The sequence below is a fragment of the Camellia sinensis genome, chromosome 14 (assembly GCF_055761805.1).
Source record: "Camellia sinensis isolate YWXY chromosome 14, ASM5576180v1, whole genome shotgun sequence".
Classification (NCBI taxonomy): domain Eukaryota; kingdom Viridiplantae; phylum Streptophyta; class Magnoliopsida; order Ericales; family Theaceae; genus Camellia; species Camellia sinensis.
The window spans coordinates 17,339,213-17,351,096 of NC_138974.1; the positions used below are offsets into that span (position 1 = coordinate 17,339,213).

The following is an 11,884-nucleotide window of genomic DNA, read 5'->3' on the forward strand; positions in this document are numbered from 1 at the left end:
AAAAAAGCAACCTAAATTTTTTCTGCCAAAATTTTTTATAGACTATTTTTCAGCCAAAAAATCAATTTTAAACCAACTTCCAAGCAAGGCTTGAATCAGTTGAAATGATTTTTGCTAGGGTCCAAATAAGATGAAGCATGCAAACTAAAATCTGTAATACAATGCTGTAATTGACATATCTAAGGCCTCATTTGCAATTTTAAGTTTTAACAAAAAAGTTAAAAAGTCACTATAAGTTATCACATCACTCTCTCTACATATCTATACATCTTTTCGTAAAAAACTAAAAAATTACTAAACGAACTTGTTCTCAAACGAGGCCAAAATTCATTGCAAAATAGGATGCATTACAATTTACAAGAGCAATTTTCTCATATTTTATTAAACTAAAAGAGAAAATTATCCTTTGGCAAAGTTATGCAAACTGGATGTTACTACCAAGGTTGCAAATCTCTGCTGCCCTCTCTGTTGACAACACTAGCAGCTTCAGCAGTCCAAAACTCATGGTTCTCATCTAGGCCCAAATCATCACTATTCTCATCATCACTACCACCACCAGCATCATCATCAGAATCGTCAGATTCAAATAAATCATCTAAACCATCATCATAATCATCGTCACCATCGGCATAAACACCATAATGTTCGTTATCAACTTCAACATCAACATAGTTGTTAATGATACCATTTCTCCTCTCTCGCCTCATTCGCTTCGCTTCCCTAACCAACTCCATTAGCTGATCCTTTATGACCAAAATCTCATCCTTCTCTATGAGCGAGCCCTTATCGTCATAGCCCTCCACCAAAAAGACCGAGTCCCTCTGTCCCTTCAAACTCACATAGAACAACTCTGGGTGCCTCACCAGCATCCCCCGCAACTTGTTGGGCAGCCCAAACTCCTTCCTATAATGTGTCAAGTGATCTACCAAAGTCCTCTTCTCAACCATCATTCCCAAAACCTCCCTCACCACAGCACATGCCCTCTTCTCTGACTCAATGGACTCTTTCGCTAATTGCCCCATGGGGGTTTTGTATGGGCACATATCAGGCAATTCTCCAAACTTGATCAGAAATTCACGGTGAGGTCTTTTCACATTTAGCCCCTTTCGGAGTCTCAAATGCTTGAATTTCAAAGGTCTATCTACAATTAACCCGGATTTAACTTCAAAAGCAGGTAAAGGGTTGGCTAGATGTGGGTCCCACGAGACAAGCTCAAGTGCCCGGCCATAGGAGGTGTCAACTGTCTTGAATTTGTCTGGGTGGCCATTGCAGAGCTTGGATCGAAAACTAGGTGGAAGGCCAAGATCGGGGGCAAGGTGAACAAGCTTTGATAAGAGGAGACGGTGGTGGGAGGAGAGCATGAGAAGTTTCTGGAGTTTTCCGGCCAAGGTTACAGACATGGTTGATTTGAGATTTGATTCTCGAGCCACAAGTGCTGATGCAGCTGGGGTAAGACGAACACAGAGTTGAGAGTATGATTTTGTTGCGTTAAGAGGAGTTGGGGGCGTTGGGATTGTGAAGAGTTCAAAAATTGAAGGGTAACGATGGATCATAGAGAGGAGGGAACGAGGCTTTGGTAGGGATAGATAAGAGCGGCATTTGGAAAGAATGTGGATTGGCATGTAATGCTTTGGTTTTGAAAGAAGTAGGGTCTTTAATTTTTGTACAAAACGAATCTTGTTATGCTTCACCACTTGCCTGTCTAGCGATCGATCACGAACAATTTTGAGAGATGAATGAGATACTGAAATCGAGAGACTTTTGCAGCTCCTGTTATTAACATAATTTCTATTAATGACATTAGGCTTCAATAGAGGCACGGGTGGAAGGAACTCCGAGTTGAGGGAAATCATTGGTCTATCTCTTCGAGATGACACGGATAGAGAAAATGCCATTTTTCAGGCTTGCTGAGCCCTGCACAAAATGAATGCAATGATAGAAAAAAAAAAAAAAATTTGAGGACATATGGCACATCTCTCTTCTTAGACAAGACTAGTGCTACAAATGAGCCCAGCTGCTCACAAGCTCGGCTTGTTATGCATAAAAAAGAGCTCGAGCTAGATTTTTAGGCTTGTTTAAGCTCGAGCTAGAATAAGCTTGGCTTATAAAGCTTGGTCTGTTTATTATTATTTAAATAATACAAAATGTGTTATATACGCATATTTAATATAGAGTAATATTTAACGAGCCAACCGAGCTTAACTATTGAGCCAAACTTTTTCTTCATTATCAAGCATGATTAGTGCAAACGAGCTGAGCCAAGCTCAAGCTGGAATAATTTTTGAGCCAAGCTCAAGCTTGATTTTCAAGCTCAAGCCTTGCAAAGCTCGACTAGACTTGGCTCAACTCGTTTGAACTAACATGTTTACAAACAAACAAATATGGCAGGCAAAATTATAGCTGTGATGGTCTTCTTACTTGCTATACTTCCATCTGTCACAATTATAGTATGGAAATGGTGTTGGATGCAGTCAACATTGCTGCTACAATCTGTAGAGAGACAAAAATAATAATAAAATTTAATTTAAAAAAAAGATTAATGTGTGTTTGGGAGGAAAAAGATTGGGTACACACCTAACCTTTGCGTAGTGCACAAAGTGGTTGTCCCGAGACTTAAAACTCATAACTCAAGGTTATTAGGCCAAGATTTTACCATTGACATAAAAATTTATGTCAGTAAAAACACATTATTGGGATTTCGTGACATGAACATCAAGTGTTGTTCTATGTTGGGCATTTGATCAAACAGCAGGTGAGCACAATGGAAGTTGTCTGCTTTCTTTAATTAAATAGGGCATATGCATAGAAAGGCTTGGAATCTATAGATGAAGAAATATTCAGAAAATCCAAACTAGGATTTAAAAAACCCTTGATCAAAATTTTTTTCCCCATCTAATTGGATTCCAAATTTGAGTAAAAGGTTCGATTTGATATGAAGTATAATTTTTTTCTTCAAAATCTTTTTAAAAAATTCCCTCTTATGATTTGATGAACATTTTATGAAAGAACTGGAGATGGCTTTTGAACACAGTTAGAAATGCAAAACCCCAAAACTCATTTTCTATGATTTGTCAGAAGCTCATGACATTGGTAGTGTGGTTTAATGAATGACAATAATTTCATGGAACTTCCGAAATCCCAAAAACAAGAAGAAAAAAACCAAAAAACAAAAAGGAAATCTTGAATTTATAACACTAAAAACACAAAAAGAAAAAAAAGCTTCAATCAATGGCAAAAAAGGAATTTGTAAGGAATTCAAACAGAGTGGTCCGTGTTCTTCAGACTTGAGCTTTTTCTATGGTGATCAACCAAAACATTGAAAATAGACTCAGAGATAAAGAAGAAGAAAAGGAGTTAGAGAAAAAAAAAAACACAGAGAGAGAGAGAGAGAGATAGATAAAGAGCCCATCTGACCCGTAGATGATACCGGAGAAACTTGGAATTGAATCTTGTCGCGTCGGAGCTCCGATGATCTCTTCCTCCTCTTTCTTCTTCTTCTTCTCCTCCTTCTTCTTCTTCTTCGTTTTGTCTCGCTCTAGCTTTCAGGTTCTCTCTCCTGTGGCTGTGGTTTGTTCCATTTAAATAGAATTAGAAGAAGAATTCAGAAATTCGATCCAAAAATCAGCTACAGAGAATCAAGTACTTAACTATGAAATTCCTTTAAATTTAAAGATTTGAGAATTCAACTAAGCATCCAAGTTTACCCTTCAACAACCCAGAAATCTTTAATACCAAAGAAAGATAAAACCCACAAGGAATTACGAAATTCAAGACCAGAACTGCACTTATAACTCCATTTAAAAACAATTGGAAAAGGAATTTAGAAACTCGATCCCAACAACCACCAGCTTGAGAGAGAGAATACAGATAAAAGAATCAAGAACTTAACTATCAAATTCCTTAAAATTTCAAGATTTGAGAATTCAACCAAGCACTCAACTTTACCCTCTAACAACCCAGGAAGTTTTGATACCACAAGGAATGGGGAATTAAAGACTAGAACTGCAATTCTAATTCAACTTTAAAGATAAATAGAATCGAGCAAGAATCTAAACAAGATTTAGAAATTTGATTCCAAGAAACAACACCAGAAAGTAAGAAAGAAAACAAAGTGTGTGGGTGAAAGAGACAGACTACACATAAAGAATTAACAACTATCAAAATCTGTAAAATTTAAAGATTTGATAATTCAACCAAGTAAATAAATACCTTATAATTCTTTGCTGCAAATTGGTTAAAACGCCTCCAACGCTGAGATTGTAACCTGATTGAGTGTAGTCATGGCCTTGATGGTGTAGGAATCAAGGAAAGGAACCCAGTAGAGAGAAATCAAAGAATAGAAAATCAAAGAGAAAGTCATAGAAAAAAAAAAAAAAAAAACCTAGAAAGAGAAATTGAAGAACACCCAGAAATGCTATCGGAGAGAGAGAGAGCTGCAGCCGGAAAAGAAATGAAAGGGAGGAGGTAGAGCACCAGACTATCTAAATTTTATCTTAAAATATTATTAAAAAAATTATTTATTTTTTAATCTTAAAATTCATTTTCTATTTGAAGGGTCAATTTTTTCATCTACTTTCTAATAAATTCTCTAATATTTCTTTATTCTGTTAAAATAATATTTTTAATTATTTAAATATTTTTTTAATAATAAAATAATGAAAACACATGCAACATCACAGCACGTGCTAACAGCAGAGAAAAGTAAACAGTAGCGGACGATCGGCCAGTCGACTGATCAAGTTAATTTTGAATATTTTTCTTATTTTGTTTCAAACACTTACGGGACATCTGGGGAGATGTCTAGGAAACGTTTGAGAGGACATTATTCTCGCCTTCAATAAAATAAAATAATAATTTATCAAATATGAGGGAACTACAGTGACTCTCTACAAATAAAAAGTTACTGTAGTAACACTTATATTTGGGGAGTTAAATAAGAGAACTACTGGGGGTGTATTTTGACAGAAAAACTCTTTATTTTGGCTAAGAAGGTAATATAAAGAAAAAGATGGGGATGGTCTTACTTTGCCTCAATTTATTTTATTTATAATTTGACCCCAAAAAATTCTCAAAACTTTTATTGAGTTTAAAAAATAAAAATAAAAAGTAACTTCATAATAAGGGTTATTTACACCAAAATTTCATCAATTATTAATGAATATCGTTTTACTCGCTTCTTATTCTGCTTTGTGTCTTCAAATGCCTCATTTCAAATCTTTTTTTTTTTTCTTTTTCTTTCTCTACCTTTGTTATCCATCATTGAAATCAATTTGATTTTTGTGGACAATTTAATTTGTGTAAAATTAGGTAGATGTGAGATGTACGTAGGTAGGGATAATGGAAATGGATTTTATTTTTATTTTCTTAAGATAGTTAAATTAACCAAAAAAGAGTTACAAAGCTTTCGAAACAACAAAATAAACCAGATTAGTTGGGACCTCCTCCATTTACACCTTGTATGATGGGGTTCAAGAACGTCGTTGAAAAATTCTAAGATCTTCGAAGATCCTTGAAGAAAAATTCGAATTCTCTAGAAGATGATAAGAGACTTAAATTTTTTAATAGTCTCAACTAAGAAAACAAAAGAAAGGAGATGATGGAGATAAGAGATTGGGTGAAGAAGAAGGCAAAGTAGCTAGAGAGAGAATAATGGTAAGGCTCTTCCATGGATCTCCCACTTTCACTCTCAAGGTTGATAATAGAGAAGGGAAATTAGTTCTTTCCCAAGAATTATCGCTCAAAAATCCATCACTTGTAAAGCTATGGGTGGGTGCTATTTATAGGCACCTCATGATGTAGGATGGAGCCTATGTGCAAGGCACATGGGGAATATTCTCTCTAACCACCTTGTCCGATGAGGTGACCTCTCCGAGGATGAGGAAAACCCCAAAGAGGAGATCAACCTCTCAACGAACCCTTCTTCTTAGCCACACCTAACCAATGATCCCCAATCATCCCAAAGGGTCAGGAGTAGTCCCAAAGGACGTCCTGCCGCATAAGGGTCAAGGGTAGTTCAAGAGAACGCCCTGCCACAAATATTGCCGAGTCTCAGGGACCCCATAGATCATGCCACCTCGACCCAGGTATAGGCTAGTTTAACCGAAGAGTGAATTTATCTCTACTCACCGTCCTTGGGATCGGGTCCTTTGTTCGGACTCCATTACGCCCATGGTTCTGGTACGTAAATCCCGGAAAGCTCCGAGTCCGCAAGTGTTCTGGGACTCATTGATAGGGCGGCTTCTAGATTGCGTCTGAATCCGTTCGAAGCCAAGTGCTTCGGATCTCTAGATTCGTGGGTCCGAATCCTTTCGAGTCCGAGTGCCTCGGATCTCTAGGCTTGCTCAATACCCTTTCGAGTCCGGGCCCGAGTAAGTCTCTAAGTTCGTGGATCCGAACCCTTTCGAGGCTTAGAGCGATTCGGCCCGTTTGATGGCGATAAATCTAGGCCCACCAATCTTGGATTTGCGATAAATTTAGGCCCACCAACCTTGGACTGTTGGGCCTAATTAATTTAGTGGGCTTAAATTAGCTCCTCTTACACACCTCAAACCTGAAAGCTGCTTTGTCTTCTTAGCCAATCCATGCGCAACCGAATTAGCCTTGCGAGGAACATGAGTAAAGCCATGCCAACAAAATCCTCAACATGAATGTGAGGTGCCTTAAAGAAGGATTTGGGGATACTACTGCTGCTGCACGCCCAAAATGGCGTCGTTTTGGGCTCCAAGGTTATTTCAAAAATTTCAAACAATTCCAATGGCACCAAGGTTTGATCCCATGAACGTATGGGGCGCTCTTACCACTGCGCCACTTTGCGTCCTCAATATTATATGCGACACACATATTATTTATTATATTATTCAAATGTATACCCAACTGCAGTGTCATCAAAAACAAAAACAAATAAAAAAAATTAGATGTATATAAATCTAATTAGGTGAATGTCATAATCTCACTTTATTTTGTGGTTCTTACTTTCATAGTAAGAGAATAAATAATGTACATTTAATTTATATTTTTTATGAATTGATGACGCCACTCAATTCGATATATATTTGCACTTATTCATCTAAACAAGAAGCAAAATGACTACTTCAAGAATAAACAATATAATTCATCAAATCAATAATTAAAAAATAATAATTATCAAGTTATGCCAAAAACTACAATATGTCCATCCAAAACAACACTAAAAAAAATTCCAAGACTCAAACAAAATTCTATAAAACCCATTTGAAATATTCAAAATATGTCTCAAAAAAAAAAAAAAAAAAACCATTATCTAAGAATTACGATAAAAAATAAAATAAAAATACGACATTTCAATTTTGTGGGGGAGGTTGTGAATGACTACAAAATTTTAAAAAAGTTTCATTATCTAAGAATGACTCATCCCCCATGGGATTGACCTCTCCTTCATCAAATGAGAGAATATATTGGAATCAATTTATTTATTTTATTAAAAACAAACTACATTACAAACTTAAATTGCATACCTGAGAAGTTTGTGAATTAACTAATAGTTGTGTAGATAAAGGGGTAGACTGTGGGTAACTTGATGCGCACGCAATGTTAGTATCATCAAGCTTGAAAAGATTGTGACCATAATTCATCAATTGTGGCCAATAGGGTATCCCAACATCCTAATTCATAAAATACTGTTAGAAGTAAATATACTATTATAAGAAAATTTAAATATAAAAAATAAAATCTAACCTGTGAGTGGCATAAAGAGGAACTTTGAACAATTAACATGTTGCTTGATTGGCCAATTTTCTAAACAAATTATAACATTTATCAATACATTGTATGAGTCTAAAAGAAAGCAAAAATTAGAATCAAATTAGGTGAACATTACCTTACTAAGGTCGGTAGGTTGTGAAATAATTTTTTTCCTCTTATTAGTCTTCTCATGCCAAGCTTTTAATCTACCCCCCACCCTTCTGTCCACCTTTTTTTTTAAACCTTTAACTCGTGCAAAGTTAGGATTAGAAGTCATATCAATGTTGCTTCCACTACCACAATCACCCAAATCATCAAATGATACCATCATTTTATTCACTTTTGTACACAGTTCCTTAATCCCTTCATCAACCAATTGATAAGTAGACTTATAAACAGATGCTTGAGTTGCTAGCTTTACCATCCTAGGACAAAGATCCCTGTAACGTGCTGATATCTCTAACCTGGGATCATTCTTATCCACTTCAACTTTTCCTCATTTAATTTCACCACTCTTGGCATCTAATCTCCATCGACCTAATATGTACCTCTCAGGAATTTCCATAACATTCATTCTGTCAAGTGCTTTAATTGCATGATCACATAAAATTTCAATGTTTTCAAACTTTTGACAAGTGCAACAAATTTTTTGACAAATTTTTTCTCCTCCTAACTCATTGACTTCCATATTACCCTCCACAATATACTCTCTATCATCACCATACAAGCTAATCATGCACCGAACTTCTCCTTCTAACTCATGGCATTGCTTCACTTGACAAGAAAGAGACATATCCAACTCATTATGAAATAAGTCAAAGATAGGAGGGGTGTACAAATTCGCAACTTGGTTAAAAATTGGAGACCTTTTCAATTTCATTCTCGACAATTGTTGTCTAGAATTATATATAGCTTTTACTTCTTCGTATCGCTTATCTACAACAATCCGATTGAAGTGGGTAAAAAATTGAACAATATTATGATCAGCTTGCAAATACCTCTTTAATGTTGCGTTCAGGCTTTCACTAAGTTGGGTGCTTCGCATTCCTGCAGTGAACAAGTATTTCATGTAAACGTACGCCCATTGCTCTCTTTTTTCCCAAGTCTTCTTCATCCACGCATTCTCATACAAGTTATATTTATCAATCAAAGAATCCCAAGCTTTAATTAACTCATGTTCATCCTCGCATCCAAAAACACAAGCTTTGAAATCACTACCAAATTTTGAACCACTCTTATACAAGTACCCTAAATGCTTCAAAGCATTTTGCATTAGGTGAAAAGTGCATAATCCATGGAAAACCTTAGGCATGACTTCAGATATTACCTTAGTAATTGCTTGATCTTGGTCTGTGAAAAAACTGGTAGGCTTTTTCCCTGACATTGCATGCAAGAAGGTTTCAAATGACCACTCAAATGAAGCTGTAGTTTCATCATATAATAATGAGGCACCAAAAATCACTGTTTTTCTAATGTGGTTAAAACCAGTAAATAAAGCTAGTGCCCGATACTCCTTATTTGTGCGAAATGTTGTGTCGAATGATACGGCATCACCAAAAAGTTCATAATCTGTAATCATCTCATGGTCAGCCCAAAAAATATTAGTAATCATCTCATCCATATCCAATTGAATTGCATAATAAAAATATGGATTTTCAGCTGCTTGTTGCTGAAAAAATCTTAATAAACTCCCAGCTTCTCCGTATTGCAAATTTCGTTGTCTTTTTCTACGCAAGTAGCTTTTTTGGTCTTCTCTCATGAATCCCAAATTTTCTTTTCCCCCTTCTAAGGCACTAATGAGATCATGTGATGCTTTAAGAGAGATACCAGTGTCATCAGCTATATCAACATTCAAAGCCTGAACCTGACTTAACTTTCTTTGAGATGGTATCAAATGTGTGCACTGAGGAAGATGCAAAGGATGGTTGTAGTTGTCATCAAACTTTTTCACTATCCACTTTGACAAGTCTCGATCCAAAGATACATACATAAATGCATTGCACTTTGTTCTTGTCTCATGTTTAGGATGATTTACAATCATGTACCGTTTATCTTTTTCTTTTTCTCCGTCCTTACAACAAATAAACTTCCTGTTAATCATAGCACCCTCTTTTCTACTTTTGCTATGGAAATCTCTTCTAATGCCAAACCCCATAATCCTTCCATATTCATTATAGAATTGATTTGTGACTTCCTCTGAATGAAATTCCATGCCAAGACATGGTGTTTTATCTTTGGTCAACTCCCCCATATTTTTGCTACAACCCTCATGTCCATCATTCTCCATTCTAACACCAACAAATCTAAAAAATTGAGAACAAATATAAAAGTATTGTAAGATTTTTTGAGATTGTCATGACATAAAATTTATATAGATGTCACTGTAAAAAAAATAAAAAATAAAAAATAAAATATTAGTCTTTGTTTATAATTTTTATAATTTTTTATTCTACTTATCTAATAAGATGCCAAGTTTTACTATTAAATTTTTTAGAATTATCTTCTCTAATTTTGAAGTAGCATAACATATTCTCTAGAACATAATGCCTTTTGATTAAAAAAAAATGTTTCTAACCTCAAAACAACCTAACATTTGATGGCACAGAAAAAATTGACAAAGAGCAATCACCAATTGACCAATTGAAAGAATTAAGATTCACCTTTTTTTATTCCACAAAATTCATTATTACAACAATATGTTGTTGACAAATAAAATGATAAATATAATACGGTATAACAATATGATAGATGTAACATTATTGTTCTTATTTTTGAAAATATGAAATAAAAGTTAAACAATAAAAAATCTTAAATCTAGTCATTCATTAATTTTAGAATATTTTGTATTAATTTATTTATATATTTTATTGTTCACTTTATTGATGTCAAAAAATAATAATAATAAATAAACTGTAGAGACTAAACAAAGCAACGCACAAAGGGGCACCAATAAAGGTAAACACATCTAGCATCTAGTATTAATAACGAAAGCAATAGTTCTAAAGACAAAGAAAAAAAAATAACTCATAACATTCTACAGGGAAAAAAAACCAATCAATCACAATTACAATATTGAAGAAAATTATATGTTTTTTGTTGAGGCCTACCAATATTCAAAGAGCAAATATGTTGTATTCGTACAAACCTGAATAGTATGGTGCAAGCGATAGAGAGTCTCCGACGAAGGTAGATAGATGGTTAGCCGATGAGAACAAACTTTTTAGGGTTTTGAGAAATTGATAGTTAAGAGTTTGTTTGAGATTATAAAAATAAATTAGAGTAAAATAAATGATAAGATCTTAAATAGTGTACTTTTGATTTTTAAGATTTTTTTAAAAAACAAAATTCTAAAATGGAACTGGTATAAAATTTCCAAAACAGAACAGTTGCGTACTGTATATTTATAAGGTATAAATAATATATGTTATAAGGTATAAATAATATATGTGTCGTTGTGGACACGCCCTCGAGCCCTGTGCTCTTCCATAGTTCGGACTCATTTTGTGTCGGTTCTTAATCTGATCTTGCAATGTACAATGCAAGACTGATAAATCACCAAAGAGTCCAAATCCGGCAAATCGTTTTGGAAAACAGATTTTTGAGAAAGAAGTGCCAAACATGGACTGCTTTGCCAGATATAGAGTCGCCACCTAAATATTTTATTTTGGGGGGATTTTGGAAACCCTGACTCGTTTGCCTAAGGCCACGTGTCCGTCATCGCCAAAGTTGCCTCGGCTCGGGAACTTGGGTACGATTGGGGAAGGTCAACTATGAGCACCCCTGCTCGCCCGATCAAAGATCGGCCTCTACTAACCATGATAGCTAGTTTTGAAAACATTATGCATTCTTAATCCGATTAATTAGCTAATCTTACTATGTGATGCACACAACACAAAAGTATAGACTAGATCGCCTAATTTGGAACAAAGCATCGCATATTCGTTATTTAGAAATGATTTGAGGTTTGGTACTCACAAGTAGGCTAAAATACGGATTTCAATGAATTATTCCAATTCAAACAATCCAACCTTCACCCACAGGCATTCAGGCAATAAATCAACTAAACAGTTAGCCTCATGGCAAGCATGCTTTCATGTTAACGTTCACATACATGCGAGATGCTAAAGCATAAAACACTCACAGTGTACTCCAAGCCAAAACAAAG

General features: G+C 35.2%; 2 protein-coding genes across 3 annotated transcripts; both read right to left on the bottom strand.

Moving 5' to 3' along the window:
- Positions 1–126: 126 nt before the first annotated feature.
- On the bottom strand, positions 127–4,532 carry LOC114291841 (protein WHAT'S THIS FACTOR 1 homolog, chloroplastic). Of its 2 annotated transcripts, none has more exons than XM_082905824.1 (4): positions 4,210–4,532; positions 3,415–3,562; positions 2,401–2,490; positions 127–1,914 (listed from the first exon to the last, which is right to left on the bottom strand). In XM_082905824.1, exon 4 carries the CDS (start codon positions 1,893–1,895, stop codon positions 435–437), a length of 1,461 nt encoding a protein of 486 aa, XP_082761950.1. In that variant the 5' UTR covers positions 1,896–1,914; positions 2,401–2,490; positions 3,415–3,562; positions 4,210–4,532; the 3' UTR covers positions 127–434. The 2 variants fall into 2 exon arrangements, with proteins under 2 accessions (XP_082761950.1, XP_082761949.1); XM_082905823.1 differs by having other exon boundaries at positions 2,419–2,490; positions 4,210–4,478.
- A 3,683-nt stretch (positions 4,533–8,215) lies between these two features.
- LOC145806823 (protein FAR1-RELATED SEQUENCE 5-like) lies at positions 8,216–10,006 on the bottom strand. Its single transcript, XM_082904647.1, has one exon. The coding sequence runs from the start codon at positions 10,004–10,006 to the stop codon at positions 8,216–8,218; it is 1,791 nt and encodes a 596-aa protein (XP_082760773.1).
- Between the last annotated feature and the right edge of the window lie 1,878 nt (positions 10,007–11,884).

What these genes read in the sequence shown, in the direction of transcription:
- LOC114291841 (XM_082905824.1), bottom strand. Translation starts at nt 1,895, where the DNA reads ATGGCATTTTCTCTATCCGTGTCATCTCGAAGAGATAGACCAATGATT.
- LOC145806823 (XM_082904647.1), bottom strand. Translation starts at nt 10,006, where the DNA reads ATGGAGAATGATGGACATGAGGGTTGTAGCAAAAATATGGGGGAGTTG.